Source organism: Simochromis diagramma, unplaced genomic scaffold (genome assembly GCF_900408965.1).
Source record: "Simochromis diagramma unplaced genomic scaffold, fSimDia1.1 OVJJ01000685.1, whole genome shotgun sequence".
NCBI lineage: Eukaryota > Metazoa > Chordata > Actinopteri > Cichliformes > Cichlidae > Simochromis > Simochromis diagramma.
Genome location: NW_024387477.1, coordinates 5,739,044 through 5,757,665, shown reverse-complemented (window position 1 = coordinate 5,757,665; position 18,622 = coordinate 5,739,044). Strand labels below are relative to the sequence as shown.

Here is an 18,622-nt window from a genome sequence, read left to right as displayed (position 1 = left end):
AATAAAGGTGTTTCCAGTTTACTGGAAGAATGCACAGGAAAATAATTTACAATCCCTCAGAGTTGCTATTTATTCAAGTTGTCTATGATGCAGTCATGTTCAAATCTATGATTTAAAAGTACCTCTAGAGCTGTTTTTGTAAATAGCACTTACAATGAAGGGGAAAAGTCAGATTATATGTTCATTACTGACACTTTTTACACACTTTTTGGTTTTATAAAAAAAAAGAGCCATTTTTTAAAAATCTAACATAGCAAGTATCTGAGCTCAAGAACTGCTGCTGGCAGCTGTATTGGCGAACGCTAGGAAGAAAAAGCTGAAAAAACAACAACCTGTTAAAATGTTCAATATTTTTTTATTTACCCATGTGTTCATTTGAATTTCAGTTTCAGACACAGTGTTACACAAGCCCTGTGTTTGCATAGGTCTGATAATGAGGTAAAACATGGGAGTTGGCATTCTGCATTTCCCTTTTACAGATTACAATTCCCCAAGCAGTCACAATATGACACAATATTTAGAAGCACCTAACAGTAATGCCAAATTATTACTGCTCCAAAGCCTGCGGTTACACGACCACCTTTTAAACCCTTCAGGGCATGAGAACTCAAAAAGACAATTAAAAAAAATTAAATTAAAGAAATTAAAAACTAAAGAAAAGGAAAAAAGTCCCTCACAGCTCCTGCTACATATCAGACATGCACTTTTCACCATAAGAATAAACTTACAGCACGCATGCAGGTCTTTCTCTGGTTACTATCAGTCCAGTTAAAACCCATTATTATTCACAGATAAGAACTTCATCACTGGCATCTTTTCTTAATATAAGACATCCCTTTATGGCTAATTCGCTTTGAGAGGCATCACGTTTGGTACAATGGTTTCTCTGTAAACATTCATTTCTCATTGATTTTGTGAATAAATACTCCTTCATTTATAATTCTACCAACATAAGTAAAAGAAACTAAACGCGGTTCAATTCAGAGCTCTAGCTTCAAAGTTGATAAAGCAGACACATGTAATACACAAAGCACTCATTGTTAAGCCTAAATCTTAGGCTTAAAACATCTCTACTTTATAACTTGCTGTAATTATATAATTTTCCACATATTGCACACCAGTGTACAGCGTCAAGTATTCCTCGCTTATCACCTTTTTTACGAGCTGGCACCGCACTGAAAAGATATTCTGAGGCAGTCTGTCACTGGATGTAAGCAGTGGTCCCCAATGCCTCCCTGAGCTTGTAGATTAGGCTCTAGAGAGAAGAAGTGCAAGAAAATTTTAATAAAATATAGGACGGTATTAAGATCTGTTTATTCCTACAGAGAGACATTTGGGAACACAAGACCACTTACCTGTTTGGCATTTTCTGTCCAGCAGATGGAGCCAAACCAGGTTTTCCTCGTTGCAAGGCATTGGTGGTAACCTGTGGGCCTTTCACAGGGTCCTGCAAGACAAGCGAGACGTTCAGCATTTATTTCACTGTTGCAAAAGTACACACTTTACTTATTAATGCAGAAGAGAAGGATTTACCCCTGATTGTTTTTTGATAGGGCAAGGCGGTGGAGGTCTGTTTGGGGGGTTTGGTCTATTTTTGGGTACTGCTGAAAGCTGTGACGAGTTTTTGGCATCCAGGGAGCGTAAAGGTGGAGGTCTTGTAGGCAGTGCAGAAGCCTGGTTGGGTTTCTGTCCTGGAGGGACAGGGGGAGTGCGGCCCTGAGGAGAGATCACTCTCTGGGGCTGTGGTGTCTGCTTTCGCTGCTCTCCTGCACACATTGGTACAGGGGGAGGCTTCCCTGCAGGATATACAATACCATTCCTGGGTAGAGGTGGGGCAGACGGGCTTGGATGCGGAGAAGGCTTCCCATGTGGAAAAGCACAAAGATGACAAGTATTTTCAACATTTTTTATGGTATTACATGACAGACATTACTTAGGTGGTCAAAGAGTGGGCTTATTTACCGAATTCTTTAGCAAGAATGTTGGGTTGGCATGACCGTTGGCACGACTTTCCGGATTAAGAGGCTTGACATCAGGTGGCTCGGAAGTGTGGATTTCATTCATTCTGGATGTTCGCACAACACAAAGGAAAAACGTTATCTGCAAAGTAAGTTTTTAGTGTTTAGCAACTTCAGAACTACATACTTTGGCACTGGTGGTGGAGCAGAAGGCTTCAGCGAGGGGAGCTTATGTCTGCCGAAGCGCCAAAAAGCAAAAACAGCCAAACCCACCAAGAGAAGCAGAAAGGAAGTAAGGAGGGCTGTACCAACGCTTCCTGTTGGAATATAAAATAGACAAGAGTCAGAAAATAAACAAACACCAAAAAAAATGTTTTAACTTTAATTAACTGCACATGAATGATTGGTGTATGGGTCTCACTGCGGTTGATGACAGGCCCGCTGTCCATACTGCCCCCTGATCCTTTCTGGTCGCAGAGAGGAGGAGCCCAGCCTGGATCACAGTGGCAGTTACGGTTGTTGTTGCACAGCTGGTAAGAGAATAAGTCACATTTTTTATGACTGAAGGAGAATCAGGGACAGGAAGTCAATGTTTGGTAACAAAATGTAGTAAAAAGGCTCTGCCGAAGAAAAATTGTATAGTTTATGGAACATTTTACAGAGGTGACCATATTGCTGCATAATACAGCCGTGGTTTCCCATAAGTAAGATGCCTGAATGCCAAACCCTTACTTGTTTATGATATGTTTTTTTTTTATATTGTTGTGTTGCTACTTTTAATTAAGCAAAGGATCTGGACCGTTCCTGCAGCGCTGCTTAGGGCTGCCAGCTTTCAGTAATTGTAGGCTAGCTGCCAAATCTTTCTCAGAAGTCCAGAGAAATCCATCAAACCAGCATCTCTTCTGCGACACACTGAAACTTACTCCGTGTCCGTGGCACTTGGCGTTGCATTCCCCCGCTCTGAGAAAAGATGCATTGCGGCATAATCCGTTAAAGCAAATCTGTTCAAACAAAAGAAGCGTGAGGAGGAACATTAGAGAAGCGCTTCGAGACAAGTTGCTTATCCCCTTTCAGGTGAAAACTGAAATCACAGATGATCCATTTTCTCTGTCTGATCGAAACAGTTTTGTCTGCTTTGTTTGTGACTTAAGATCGGGTGAAAAAAAAAAGTAGTACTGGTACATGCTCTTTACTACTACTGCAAACTCTGTTTAGTACATTTTCATAACTCTCACCAAGTCTTCGCCGCACTTGGTGCCCGTCATGACCAGACCTGGATCCAAAGTGTCACCCTGTGGCTCCTTTTCCTCCTTGTCAAGCTTGTACACATGTGTCCCCTTGCACATGATTCTTTTGTAGCCCTCAGTAACCGTGGTTTCTATGACAACCGCATTTTGCTCAATAGGCTTGGAGGCTGAAGCCAAACACTGGATTTTCCCACATTTAGCATTCCTGTCATGTAAACAGAACCCCCCACCCAAAACAACAAAGTTAGACTTCAGTTGAGGGAGAAGTAAATGAAAGTGTGATTACTTTGTTGCTGAACGTTTTGGTTTTCACCTGTCACTACAGCTCCTGTAATTCCCAGACTCATCTTTGCCACAATTCCCATACATATTGCCAGCTTCATTTACCCTCTTAAAGCACAGGTCAGGGGCCGGACGACCATCTGTGGTTTAACGAAAAACAACAACAAAAAAATGCACAGAAACATATTTAAAAGTGTGAGCTCACGCAAACACAATAACACACATGCAGACATACAGTCAGGTTGTGTTATTTGACCGTCTGATGAAGACCAGATGGCATCCCTTACTGTTCAATGTGGCTCCTGTGGTACTACAAAGGCTCTGTCGCCACATGAACATGGACACTGTCCAATAACAATCCCTAGTCCTGTGACCCATCAAGGACTCATCTTTAAATACACTGAGCCTGACTGGATATTTATCTCTTTAACATTCATTTCTTTAATTAAAAAAAAGTCCAGAAACTTGGTATGACTCAAACCCCTCAAAGCCCTACAGAAGAAAAGAAAAGAGATATTATTTGTGCAGTCACTTCCTTAAAAAGTAGTGAGCTATTGTTCCTGTGGTTTTGGTACTTAAAATAATACCAAGACCATTTTAAAGTTCAAAGCATGAGTGCATGCACCTTCAAGCCATGTACAGTTTGTAAAATTTGACTGTCTCAGTTTTATTATTGTTCATTTATCGTTCACTAAAAATACTGATTTAAAGTTAGTCTATAAAATATATGTATATAAACTTTAATAATCCTTTAATAATAAAGACCATTTTAGAAGCAAAACCACCTTTAGCAGAAATAAGTTGAAGTAGTTATTTTCAGTATGAGTTCATCAGTTTCAACATTTTGTGGAGGAGTTTTGGACGACTCTTTGTTACAATGTTGCTTCCGTTCACTGAGGTTTGTTTGAATTTGTTTATGTAAAATTCTCTTAAGTTCCCACCGCATTTCATTCGGACTGAGTTCTGGACTTTGCCTGGACTATTCCAACACCTTGATTACTTTCTTGATTGTAGGATTATGTTAAAACACACCTGCATGTTCCAGACCAGCAAACTGCCAAAACCTCTGCTTTTATGAGGTGCTCAGACTTGTTGATGATCAATTAACCAAGTGCGTTTAAGTGAGGATAAACAGCAGTTAGCTATAGATGGAGAGTCCGCTTTACCCACCTTTTCCCCAAAGTGAGCGACACTGCTGCTCAAGGGTCAGACACATGCCGGTGTAACAATAGGCCTTCCCGCCTGCACATGATGTGCCATCCACTAAATAAAAATCTGCAGGACAAGACTCTGTTTTGCCATCACAGAACTCAGGAAGGTCACATGACCCCGAGGGAGCACGGCACAGCACACCCGGGCTCTTCAGCTTCACAGTGAAAGACAAAAGAGTAATGACATAAATAAAGTTAGAAGAGTAGAACATTTATTCTGTACTAGTGAGAATAAGGGCTGGTGATTTCCCATTTAAATAGTATGTACACTAATAAATGTACCTTGCAGTTCTGACAGCAGACTCCGTGGGCACACTCAGCTCCAGCTTTCAGGGTACAGTTGTTGGCATTACAGCATGGACTTGTGCACTCCTGGGCAAAACGTGTTGTAGAGTTATGAAGCCTGGCAAAACCATCAAAAGAAAAACCCACAGTGCATACACAGAAACACCCACTGACCTCTTCTTCTCCACAGTCGCATTCTTCTCCGTCTTCCAGGTAACCGTTACCACAGCGATGCCCTCCATACATTGTCCTGGTGTTGGGCAGGTTAAAGAGACACTTTCCTCCTCCAGAGCTCAGGTAGCTCTTCAGCTCCTTCATGTTGCAATCATTAAACACTCGAGGAAAAGGATGCCTGAGCACGAGGTAAGGAAGAAATCAGGTTCGATTTTTTCTTTCATATTCTATCATTTATCCCCATTCTCCTGGTTTAATGAATGCAATTTCTTGTATTGTGGCAAGCTGAATTTCATACCCAGTAGCAGCAGCCATGATACAGCCTCCGTCTTCTGCTTTCGCCTGGCAACAACCTGGAATGTCGTGGCTCATACCAAAGTTGTGTCCCATCTCGTGCGCCATCGTGGCAGCAACGCCGACTGATAAATCTGAGTGGTCCTGTTCGACACAGCACGAGAATTTTAAGATCAGCAGAAATCAACGTGTGATTCTTTGACTTGATGCATGCTGATGTAGCATAGCATCATCAAATTTAAATCTAAACACACTCGTCCCTCACCATGTTTACTCCGCCGGACTGGTATTCGGAGCACATGGCTTTGAGAGGTGCCAGCCCGATGGTCGTGCCCCGGAATGACTTCCCCCTGGAGACAAAAGAGAGCACTTGAAATTAGTTCCAAGTCAAGAGCATCCCGCTGGACTGCAACCGGTGTTTATTACTGTCTTGCACAATGATTATGAAATGTACTAGAGTGAATGAGAAACACTGACGTGACCAACTGAGCATTGTCGTTGGGGAGACTGCGTAGCTGTTTCTGTCTCCAAGACAGGAACGCTGCCAGGGTGCTGTGCGGGTTATCGGAGACGCTGATCATGTCCTGGCTGGTCCACACCTCCAGGCCAATTAGTGCCACACGGATATTTAAAGCTTTGTAGTACTATCGGTGTCGGCATAAGGAATAAAAATAGGCATGTTAAACTCCAGTATCTGGGGGTTTTTTCTTTTTTTTTTTCTGGTTTCAAATCAGATGTTACCTTGTCAACTAGGTTGGCTGCTTCCACTAATTTCTGTTTCGTCTTATCAAGATCAGAGTTGTGCTTCTCAAACTGCAACGACCATAAACCACAATGAACACACAGAAATAGAAACTCAACGTCTACACATCTGTTAAAATATCTTTCCCATAAAGGGTACATCTCACACTTGAAATAAAACAGGAAGTGAACCTTTTTTTTTTTTTTGCAAGCGTTCTCCACAATTGGGTTTACCTGCAACTGCATGAAGTGGGAAGCTATACATGATGCAGACTTTACAGGTCATAAATGATAATGATGGCACACACCTAATCCCACATACGAAAAGCCACACTCCCCGCTACCACATCTTAATGGTTCACTGCAAAAACCCCCAGTGTGGTTGCAAAAGTCACCCAATATGAGTATACTGTTTTCTCACCTCAGTCTTGTCTGCAACTATGAGCAGCTCTACGTACTTCATATTCTGACTCACTTCCCTTTTTTCCTGACGAGAAAGACAACATAATCATGTTTTAGTAAATCTCAAAGAATGTCATCGATGAGGTTACTGCTACTGAGCTCACCCTCAAACCCTGTGGTGACATCATTCCCTTGATAAAGTCATTAAGCCCCTCCTCATGCTCCACTTTGCCATGGTGATGCTGGCAGTGACCCCCGGGGAGACGAACACTCTCGGCTCGGAACACAGCATGCCGATCAGCATCCGTAGAAACGGGAAGAGGCTCTATCAGGTAGCTGATGCTCGTGTTCAGGGAAATTAGTCCCCTAGGAGGGAAAAACAGTCATATTCAGAAAATCAGCGATGTCTTAATATTTGTGCGACAGAAGGTCACGCTTCTCTCTTTCTCCGTTGTTGTGTAAATAAAGATCAGCTGACATAAACAATCCTCTTCAAAAAGCCACTGATCACAACAGACACCTATACTCAAACACACACGAGTGCATGCAGAGCAGCGGGCCGTGCAGCTGCAGAAAACATCTGGAGAAGTCAGACGCCCACACGTCAACATCCCTTTATGCTGTATTTGCATTCCCTTGCAGAATCTACATTAGCAGGAAGATGTTATTCGCTCATCCTCCAGATGCAGAACATTAACCCAGAAAGAAATCACACACGCACGACTAAGATGTTTGTCAGCCCTCACTAGTTCCTCCTCTGCTGCCTGCCTCTCCTCTCTCTCTCTCTCTGAGTGTCTCCAGCAGGAAGCAGCAGCTGCTCTGGAGGTGCATCAGGAGAACACACAAGATCTCCAGTACCGAGCTGTACTCAATGAACCAGCACTGAAGCCAGTGACCTAATAAACTTGGAGACTACATCGGACAGTACACAGGGCTGTTTCCTGTAACATTATTTATTGAGGCACAGCTTGATCACAAGCTGAAGAAAGTCAAATTCATACATCTTTTACTCCCACTGCCCAGCTGTCGAATTCTCAGCACGTCTCTCAGCACGTATATAAAACAGAAATACGTACATGTTTTAGACAGGAAGTTTGAGAAACTTGTTTCTAGCAGTTTTTTTTAAAAGCAAGCAACTTATTGCTACTATAGATAAGCAAATGAATGAGCTGAGCGACCAGCTGATCAATATAATCTCTGCACAATCTAGTCGGTATCAAACAATTTCCTGTTTGTATAAGCACAGCTCTTTCCCCTGCCATCACGTCTTTTAGCTCTTACCTCTGCTTTTTCAGAAAATGTTGACTTTACAGAAACATCCTCTTTTTTGTCCTTTCAGCTCTTTTCCTTGCTGGATAAATTTAAAGATTTTATCTATGGATGGAACATGTAGCTTTAAATGCTGTTTTTTCAAACAAACTTGAGAAACTTTTCTCTTACTCTGAGCCATCTACATCCATCCATACTTGAGTTGGACTTAAATATATGTTACTGTAAAGTTTTATTATTTTTATATTCTAAAGGGATGGTATATGAACAAGCTTGTTCATATACCATCCCTGTTCGGATGCATGGTTTCCCCTGTCTTGAATCAACTTAATTTGACTTATATGGCGCCAAATCAGAACAATAAACACCTCAAAAATGCTGCCTTAATACAGAGCAAATTCCAACAATCAGATGACACTGTACGAGCAAGCACTTGGTGACAGTGGGAAGGAAAAACTCCCTTTTAACAGGAAGAAACCTCTGCTCGAACCAGAATCAGAGAGGGGAAAACAGAGATTAATTATAAATAATGATACCTAATGATTAAATGCACACGGAGTAAAAAGAGGTGACTGAAGAAGAAACAGTGCATCATGGGAAGCCGAACAGCGCAGGCCTGTTGGAGCATAACTAAGCAAGGGTTTAAAGTCACATGTTCCAGCCCTAACTATATGCTTTGTAAAAAAATGAAACTTTTAAGCCTAATCTTAAATATAGAGAGACTGTCTGTCTCCTGAATCCAAACTGGGAGCCAGTTCCACAGACAAGGGGCCTAAAAGCTGAAGGCTCTGGATCCCATTCTACTTTTTATTACCCTAAGAACCTCAAGTAAGCCTGCAGTCTGAGAGCAAAGTGCTCTAATTGGGTGATACGATACTATGAGTTCCTAAAGATAGGATGGGACTGATAATTCAAGACCAATGTAATTTAATGAAAGGCTTGCTCATTGGAGGGATTTAATGAATAATAAGAAATATTTTTTATTACCTGAGCCCTGAACAAGTGCTGACAGCAACGCTGGAGCCTTCCATGCCCTGAACCTCGCCATGGTAGAAACAGTGTCCCTGAAAAACAACATTTTCATTCATCACACACTGACCTTTTAATGTAAACAGAAGTAGTAGTATTTATGCCAAAACCTGTCACTAACTGTTTATTACCCTCCTCCCACTTGACTTGATCAACTACACTGATGTTTATCAGCTAAGACTCCCCTCCGCAGCCTAAGAGCATGAAACTATCTCGCAGACTCACAGTGCTGGGTCGAGAAGAGGACTTGCGCGCTCCATTGGGTGTGTACCATATTTCCTGATATCCAGGGGCCAACAGCTGCCTGGGTAAAAAACACAAATTCAGGGACAACAAAATATTCTGCATTTTGTGACAGTAATACAGTCTATGGAAACAACAATATTGTGAAAAGACGGTGAAATACAAAACTGCAGGAAGCTGAGAGGTTAGCAGAGGACAGACTCTCTGCAACAGCCCACAGCTCGTAAAACATTCACTCTAACACAGGCGCTCCCCAAAAAACAAAGTGCTTTAAAGATTTAAACAAAGAGCCTATTGGTGACAAGAGAGCGCACAGGAGAATGTGGGAAACTGTAATCAAAGCCATATGTACCGTCCCCCAGTGATCCTTTTTACTTCTTGGCGAGTACTAGTCTATTGCTGAAGCAAGAGATGATAACTTCCCTATGCTGACAGCTTCAGTTGTTGGCATGTCCTGACTGCATTTGTTTGACAGATGGATTATTTACAAGTGCTCTTGAGCTTCTTTGCTATTTTTCAGGCTGTGAAGCAGAAACATGCATATGCATGACACCGAAAGCTTTCTTTGGATAAAGTATCATAATCCTCTTATTTTCTATTTATCTGTATCAGCACAATTAAGTCCAATGTTTATTGCAAACCATTCTTCCTGTTTTCAGTCAACTTTAAACTTTAAGTCATCTTCATCTTCTCCTCAGGCCAACTCAGCAAATGGCTGTAACTGCAGAGAAACTCAAGCACATCTACTGATGTTGTTTCCTGTAGCATTAAACTGCAGGAGTTTGACTCAAACAGACCAAAGATCTTAAAGATTTCCTTATTATCATTGCTTCTTCATTTATTTTTTAATCTGGTGGCTTTTAAGGGAAATAGAAAAATAAAAATGTAATCTTCTTGTAAATATGCCTCAGCCAAATTTGATTTCTGAAGTTAAATGAGAAGATCCTTATCACTGCCATATATTTCAATGAGGAACAAATGATTAAACTGCTAGAAATTATGTTCTGCCCAAAGGCAGGAAAAGACCATCTACCTCCCAATCCAAAACCTTGGATAGGTATTGTACCTAAGGGATGTTTCTGAGTCACTTGATTTAGCCCTAACTATACCTATAAGCTTTATCGAGGATAAGAATGGCTTCTAATCTGACTATCTGACCAGGAAGGCAAATTAGCACAGATCCACCAGTGTTAAACTCATTGAAAGGATGATGCAAATTTTCTTTTTCATCCCTGTTAGATGCCAAGAAGGAAACAAGCCTCTTAAGACAATGACAGCCTGCTGATGAGAATTTGAAATAAAACAAGCAAAGACACAAAATGACTACTTTTAACAGATTAGGACTCACAAGAAGAAGGGGCTGGCTAACCACATAGACCAATAGGAACTCTAAAGGGGGACCTCAAAACGATCGGTGGGACGTATGATGTCAGCATGAACAGGGTCATGTTGTGATTTGAGATAAATGTCATTTATATCTGTAATTCCACAAGTTTTCCAGCTTCCCTAACTTCCTGAAGACATTTCCCATCATCCTCTGTGTCAACTGTAGGCCAATTTAGTGGCAATTAATGACATTAGATGACTGAACTTTAGCCTGCTGCTGTTCCACAGTCATTTCTTCCATGATGGAACCACACAAGTACTCCACTTCTGTTCTCCCTTATCCTTAACTTGACAGTCAGCTGCAGTTTCTGAGCTGAATCTTGCTATTCCTTGGGGACTCATTTTAATGAAAGTTTTAATGAAAAGTCTAATCCCAGCAATGTATTTGTAAGTTACTTTGGTATCGTTGATGGTAGTCTATTCTTAAGAAATAGAAAAGACTTAAAACATGGCAAAATAACAACTAAAAATCTCACAATATGCTGCACGGTAGACAGATTTAGGACCCAATATTCGTGATGTTACATCTGATGTTGAAGCCCCGAGGCCTGTGTCGAGCAAAGGGGGCGTGTCCAAATGAAGCCTGTGTCGAGGCCCGTATCGTTCTGCAGCACGTGACCATTATGGGTCCACAAATTTGGGGGCATTTTACATAATATCTACCAATAACAACATACATCTTCTCAAATCGATCTCAGAGCAGACGGTACAGAGGCTTCTGTGATATTACCTCTGCCTTTTGGTGAAGCAATTGGAAAGATTCAACACATTCATGGTGATTTATCACACCATCACTAACTACTGTGCAGGACTCCAGAGACAGTGGCTGAACTCAAAATAAGGAAATTCATCACTGGAATGCGCAAAAAAATTCAAAACAAAGCTGGGCTCCAGCCAAAAGGAAGTTAAATACACATGAGGTAATTAGGGAACCATTATACAGCTGAGGAAAATGAAACACGGGTGAACAGAATCTAAGTAACAAGACAAGGGGACCCAAAACTGAACACAATACACACAAGACTGGGACTGGCAAAATAAGACAGGAAGTAACAAAACATGAATACGCCTACACTGACGGAAACTTAGCTGGACACATGAGCACAGGGGAGGCTGATAAAAATAACAGGTGACAAAACCAAAATGCCCAAAATACTAATCGATAATACACTAGACTAGGACTTAATCATAACCACAAACATAGAACTCCAGAAATCTATAATTACAAGAACACTGAAAAACTCTTAACTGGGGACAAAAAACAATGAACTCAAAAGACAGAGTCAATGACTGAGCAATCGTGACATAAAAGTTGACTCTACAGCACTTCTAACTGTAAGATCTAAGGTGTGCATTGATGATGAGCTAGTTACAACCACAGAAACCAGAGAATAACAACCTGCGGGTGTGTCTGAGTTTCATTTCTAATCACCAACGTCTCCAGAAGTTGGAGCTCAGTGAGAGAAAGAAATGAAAATACTTTACAGGGTTCAAGTAAATGGACAACCTGCAGGGTGGTGAAACATATTAGAATAACTGAAATAGAAAGATAAATATCACTTAGTTAGTCATTTGTAATTGAAATGAAATGAAATACTGCAGATAATTAAAAACTTTTACACCCTTTATTAAATCAGTAATAATTTGGCCAGATATGCAATTTAATGGCACCACAAAGCCCTGAGTCAACTGCCGTGAAACTCTCCAGCAACACTTTTGGAATACCCCAAAGCTTTATGTATTCTGCTGAATACTGTGACAGCTTTCAAGTAGAGACTGGAATAAAAAAAAAAGCTTTGTCCAATGGCGGTCAGCAGCAGCGACTGGATGTCATCCAGCGCTTGGACAGATGCTGTGATTGAGGAGCCTGGCGATGCCTGAATCACGGCGGTCTGGCAGTGAAGCTGAGACAAAGGCCTGGTTCAGCCTCAAGAGGAGAAAGAAGGGATGGGGGAAGAGTAATGCTAATGTACTTGAGAGATAAAGAAGGGGGGAGCGAGAGGGAATTTGGGGTAATGCTTTAAGGGTCAGTGGGTCACATTCTCTCATAGTATCAGATGACATCACCACATAGAGCTGGAAGACGGGGAGGAGGGGGAAGGCTGATGCAAAGTCAAATTACCTCTCAGCAACAGATGATGAAGAGGCTTTTATTGCAGATGGAGGCTAACGTTCTGTGTGTGCGGAGCCTTGGTTGAACACACACACACAGGCTAACACAGAGGCCTAGATTAATGCATCTAAGCAAACAGGACGGCTGTGAAACTAAACATAGACACAAGGGAAACAAGGACAAGCAAATCCATGAACCCACTCTCTGTTCAACAGACCTGCAATCCATCAGATCTGCGCTTTCAAGTCATGTTTGTGTTCTTTTTGGGGGTGCACAAATGTGTCTGCGAGTGTCGTCTGTCTGCGTGTGGCCGCAGACGCCCAAGCCTGACCGCAGGGAACATGTGGGAATGTATATTTGGATTAAAGCCCTGGGGGGATATCAGACGAGGTGAGAGAAGGGGGGAGAGAAGGAGAAAGAACGGGGTGCACATTTTTTAAGTTGGCTAGTGGAAAGACATATAAGGTGTGGGCATGATGACAAGGGACAAGAGGGGAAAGGAAAGAGAGGAGAAACAGTATAGTGTGATCTTCCCATGAGAGTGCTTAATTCAGATTAATGCACTTAAGGGTGTGCAGGAAGGACATTAAAGAGGAGAACAGAGAAAGTCAGGCGGAGGAGGGAGCAAGAGTGTCGGCACATTCTGAACCAGAACTGACCAGAGAATCTGCTTTCCTCTTCTCATGACTTTCAACACCTCAAGCTCATCGTTCAGTTTCTTACTGTTTCCTGCCTCGCTCACTCTGTTTTTACATCCTTTTCCTGCTACCTGAGTCAGCACTCACTATGGCCCCTGCCTTGCTCTTAACTGAATTAACCCTCTGCTGGTGCACTACAGTCTTTCATTAAGATAAAAGCTCAGGCAGCCGCTTATACACAACCACACCAGTGAAGTATAAATGCTAAAGAGCCACACAGATACACACACATTCAAAAACATGACCAGGGAGGACAGAAATGGATTGAGTGTTGACTCGAGCCATGGGGAGGGGGCTGATGCCCACATAAACTCACAGTTATGCTTTCCCCTAAGATTTGAAGTGATTTAAGGAGGACAGCTGGAGCTCTCACATCGTTTTTTTTAAAAATTGAATTGAATTCTCGTCCGGTTTTAGGTGCAATGAGGACATAAGGGAGTAACCAGGACACAGGGTGGACGCTGGTAGCATTTTCTCTGGCTTGTCTCCAAAATCAGACATTAATCTCCCTTGGCATAAACTGCTTTCTGCCTTAGCCCTGACTCAAGTCTCACATTAGACCAGCAGAGGATAAACAGAAACAGGGTAGGCTAATCCAGAATAGCATTCTCTGTGGGGCAACAGAGTTGGTGGGCAACACTGCTGAGCCTCAGCTAAACAATGAATCTACAAAAGAAGCTGCAAGCTTTCTTTGAACCTGCAGCACCGCTCATGCAGCGCACTGTACAGGAAATATGAGCTGAGGTGAATTGAAGCCTCGTTTTTTGTTTGTTGTTTTAACGAATGTTAAACTGTCTTCTGACTTCAATACCTACATCCACATAAACAAAAACAGCAGAAAATGGTTGCCTGGATGCATGGATGGAATATTTGCATCATTTGTTCAGCTCAATATAGCTCTCAGACACAGTACATTAAAGAATCAAAACATTCGGTTTTATACTAAAGTGTGTGCATCACAGGATACACTGCTTCAGTAACTAAATCCAGCTTTTCAGAAAAAAGTAAATATCTTTACTGAAATCTCTGTAACTCTGACTGCGGCAGAAAAAAACTGTTATGAGTTAATCCATTCTCACAGCTTCTCTGTTGCACAAAAAATGAGAAGTTTCACAAAAGAACACAAGTTTCACAATATTTTTTCCTGTCCTGAGTACCGAGCGGGGATTGTAGTTCCTCTTTCTTAGGAAAAAATTGTAACATATTTTATTTGCACCATTCAACACCTTGTTGAAGGGTTTTGTGGCGTATCTTCTTCAGTTACTCTCTTACCACACATGCACAGGCGAAATACCTCACTCAGGAGGAAATGTAAGTGAGTGACCACCTGCTGGGTTTGGAGAACAGGGGGCAAGATCCCCTCAGGGGACAGTCAGTCAGACACGGTGGAGTCGGGGCTTGTTAGTATTTGTGTGCCTACGAGTCAATGAATGACAGAGACGGTATGCAATCGAGGGTAAAAACGGACTTCATTCCTAATATTCCTAAAAGCTTCCCGGTCCACTTGTGCGCTGGCTCGAATCCAAAAGTGATAAACCGCAGCTCCGTTGTTACCACTGATATCTCAATGTTGCAACCCCCCCAAGCTAGCACACAGTCTATTAAACAGATGAGACACCAAGCTCCCTTCCTATCACCAATCCATTGTTACTGGACAGGAACCGCTCCATCAGATTAGAGGGCGTTAGATGCAGAGGCACAATCCTCACTTCCTGATTGCCTCATCATGCCCTGGTTGAACGGATCGGGTGTCATCCCTCTAGTGTCCAAAAACCATCAGCCTGCTTTCCTCTGCTCATCCCCCTTCTCAGCACCCCCTCAAGGGGCGCTGACCTTATAAATGCGTCTATGTGACAGTTAACATCTGGCCAAATAAACAGAGGTATGGAAAGGGCATGTTGTGGAAGTCAAAGGAACAATGTCGATGAGTGATTTCATCGGCTCCTCTAAACTACTGCTTTACTGATTTTGCATGGAAAGATAAGGCTGGTGTTGAAAACTCAAGTTACTCACTCATTTTTCTCTAATAGTAGTCTGAGCTCCTGGCCCTCAGCTGTGATGAGAACCTGTGCCTCTGCTGGATGCTGGAAGCAAAACATTAAATGCATACTAATCAGTGAGAAGAAGTGACAGTGCCAAGGAAGTATTTCCCCTTTTCCTGATTTCTTAGTTGTTGGATTTTTGTTTTGTTTTTTTGCATATTTGTCACACTTGTATGTTTCAAATCATGAATTAATTGTGATTCAACACATGTTCTGGAAAGCTGAGTTCGATTTTATTAGCCACACTCTATATTACTGCTAGTACCTGTCTGAAAAAATGAAATAGGCTAAAAGATCTCAAAAAGCAACAAACTGTAATCTAAAGAAACAGAGTCACTGACATTTATCAGTCTGGAAAGGGTTGAAAAGCCATTTCTAAGGCTTTAGGACTCCAGTGAATCATGGTGAGAGACATTGTATGGATGAAATGGAGAAAACTTTGAAGTGGTGAACTTTCCCAGGAGTGACCAGCCTCCCGAATTTACCCCAAAAGCGCATACTTGACTCATCCAGGAGATCACAAAAGACCCCACAACAACATCTAAAGAACTGCAAGCCTCATTTTCCACAGTTAAGGTCAGCGATTATGATTTAACAATAAGAACTGGGTAAAACGGCACAATGGGGGAGTTCCAAACTGAAAACCACTGCCGACCACAAAGAACACAAAGGCTCGTCTTACTTTTGCCAAAGAATATTATAATGATCACCAAGACTTGTGGGAAAACATTCTGTGGACTGATGAGACAAAAGCAGAACTTTTTGGGAGGTTTGAGTCTGGTATGAAACTAACGCAGTACTTCATATTTCATAAAAAGAACATCACAGCAACCAGTCAAGCGTGGTGGTGGTAGTAGTGTGATGGTCTGGGGCTGCTTTGCTGCTTCGGGACTACTGCCCTCATTGATGGAACCATGAATTCTTTTCGCTACCAGAAAATCCTGAAGGAGGACGATCAGCCATCAGTTCGTGCCTTGAAGCTCAAACACACTCGAGTTATGCAGAAGGACAATGATCTATCTACAAAACACCAGCAAGTCCACCTCTGAATGCCTAAAACAACTAAATGGTGGTTTTGGCGTGGGCTAGTTAAAGTCTGGACTTAAATTAGATGGATATGCTTTGACATGACCCTCCAATCTGGCTGAAATACAACAATTCTGCAAAGTTGAGTGGGCAAAATTCCTCCACAGTGATGTTATTGCAAACGCTTGATTGCAGTTCTTGCAATCTGATGGTGCCACAACTAGTTATTAGTTTTAGGACCAGGTGGGCTTTGATAGCTTTTTCTCTCAATAAGCGATCGTTTAAAATCATTTAAAACCTGCTTTTTTATTTACTCTGGTTATCTTTGCCTGATCCCTTTGTTGGATCTGAAACATTTAAGAGTGAGAAATATGCAAAAATTATAAGAACTCAAGAAGGGGGCAAGCACTTTTTCACAGCAGTGGTTTACACAAAGGTTTTATATGAAAGCTGGATGTGTGTCAGTGCGTCTAAAGCATTTTGTTAGTCAGAAGGACAAAGAGCGAGACAAATTCACCTCTTTGTTGTCAGACCTCTTGTGTCTGAGAGGATGCAGCCATATGGGATAAGTAATCTCATAACTCTCCACGTTCTCAAGGATGCTTTCCAGCGAAGCCTGTTTGGTTTCTCCTGATTAGAAACACATGGAACGGAGGGAAAGGGTTGAAAATACCACAGAATAAGAGTTAGCGTCTTATCTTTGCTGCTAGTTAAGAAACAACACTGGAGATCCACGTTGTCGTCTACATAACCGACACACACCTGATGCAACCATTTAAACAGGAATGCATCCCTGCGCAAAACAACAGTCGTCTATTCAAAGCAGGCATCCAGATTCTAGTCGTGCCGGGGAACACTTGGACTCACCATTGTAAACAGCGGCTTCAGACACAGCAGCAGTGACGGCACAGTAGAGGACAACTATGAGGCAAACACACACACAGCACCGCGCGGCATAGGGAGGTGGTGATGGTGGTGGTGGAGGACGCGCTCCTGGACGCATTCTAAAAACAAACGGCTCCGGGTGAAGTCGCTCAGCAGAGGCATAAATGTGCGGTGATCCGGCCCGGTTGCTTCACATCACAGAGGCAAACGGCGAGATGCTGGCACACCATTTTGCCTAACCACTCCCCTTCGACAGACAGAGAGGACGATGAGCCGAGACGAGGCAGACGAGCAGTCAGGAACAGAAGGAAATCACGATCACAGCGCTTTTTTAAGTGAAAATCTATAAACGGGATTATTTAAAAAATCTATCAATTTAGCGCATTTAATTTATTCTAGAAGTCTTGAAATGATTATTTTAGCACTATTTGCACCACTTCAAAGGATATCCTACTGTACTTCCACAAATTTGAAAGACAAAGCAGTGGCAAAACTGACAGAAATACCAGATCATGTTTAATTCAACTCTGTTTGATTTATATAGCCCCAAATCACAATAACACTCGTCTTTATATTGTAAGGTTACCCTAAAATAGTACAGAAAAGACCCCGACAATCAGACGACCCCTACGAGTAAGCACTTGGCGACGGTGGGAAGGAAAAACTTCATTTTAACACGAAGAAACCTTTGCCAGAACCACGCCAGCCATCTGCGCCACCAGTTAAAGGTAAAAGGAGGAAGACAGGACAAGTCATTAATAAGAATGTACTTCCCATTATTTGACTACTATTTTCATTTCTCACTTTCTTTTCCACCAAAACAATTTTTAATGGAGGCTTTCTGTTGTTCTCTTTTTATAACATGCTTATCCATTGCAGTGTCTCTCAGAACAAGTTATGGACCTTTAATGCCACCATAGGCTAGACAACTGTTGCATTCATGTTATACATTGAAAATATATAAATGAAAAGATAAGTGTACATTAGCTGTGCTATATATGTTTTTCATAATTATTTAGAATAATTATGAACAATTATTATGAAATAATTAAAATTGGTAATGTACTTAGACTCCAATTTAAGACATTCCTGATGACATCACTAGGACATCTGCAGAGTCATGTTAGTTTCAAATGTAAAGCTTTTTGACAGCTGCTAAAGATTAAAAACTACTGTGTACAACAGGGCTGTCAAATGTAAGGCCCGGGGACCAGAATCTCTGGACTGCTTTGGAAAATGTAAAGGAGGGTATAAATTTTGAACTTTTAACTGTATTTTCATAAGTTTTACAGCTTTTCCTACTAATGAAGACCTCTCTGATTACCATTCATACTACA

At 41.8% G+C, this 18,622-nt stretch overlaps 1 protein-coding gene across 1 annotated transcript; it reads right to left on the bottom strand.

The window, feature by feature from the left end:
• Positions 1-335: 335 nt before the first annotated feature.
• adam19b (ADAM metallopeptidase domain 19b) lies at positions 336-18,090 on the bottom strand. Its single transcript, XM_040015510.1, has 23 exons — positions 17,268-18,090; positions 16,918-17,030; positions 15,346-15,416; positions 9,118-9,196; positions 8,851-8,927; positions 6,759-6,960; positions 6,614-6,679; positions 6,193-6,264; positions 5,929-6,095; positions 5,717-5,801; positions 5,456-5,595; positions 5,158-5,335; positions 4,981-5,070; positions 4,658-4,853; positions 3,519-3,627; positions 3,194-3,410; positions 2,882-2,959; positions 2,380-2,488; positions 2,146-2,275; positions 1,963-2,065; positions 1,534-1,860; positions 1,356-1,447; positions 336-1,255 (listed from the first exon to the last, which is right to left on the bottom strand). The coding sequence occupies exons 1-23, from the start codon at positions 17,401-17,403 to the stop codon at positions 1,249-1,251; spliced, it is 2,844 nt and encodes a 947-aa protein (XP_039871444.1). The 5' UTR covers positions 17,404-18,090; the 3' UTR covers positions 336-1,248.
• Positions 18,091-18,622: the final 532 nt, after the last annotated feature.

What these genes read in the sequence shown, in the direction of transcription:
- adam19b (XM_040015510.1), bottom strand. Translation starts at nt 17,403, where the DNA reads ATGCGTCCAGGAGCGCGTCCTCCACCACCACCATCACCACCTCCCTAT. An exon ending in CCTCTTCTCGACCCAGCACT is followed by an intron (nt 8,928 to 9,117) that starts GTGAGTCTGCGA and finishes GTTGTTTTTCAG; the next exon opens with GGACACTGTTTCTACCATGG. An exon ending in AGTCCGGCGGAGTAAACATG is followed by an intron (nt 5,596 to 5,716) that starts GTGAGGGACGAG and finishes TGTGTCGAACAG; the next exon opens with GACCACTCAGATTTATCAGT.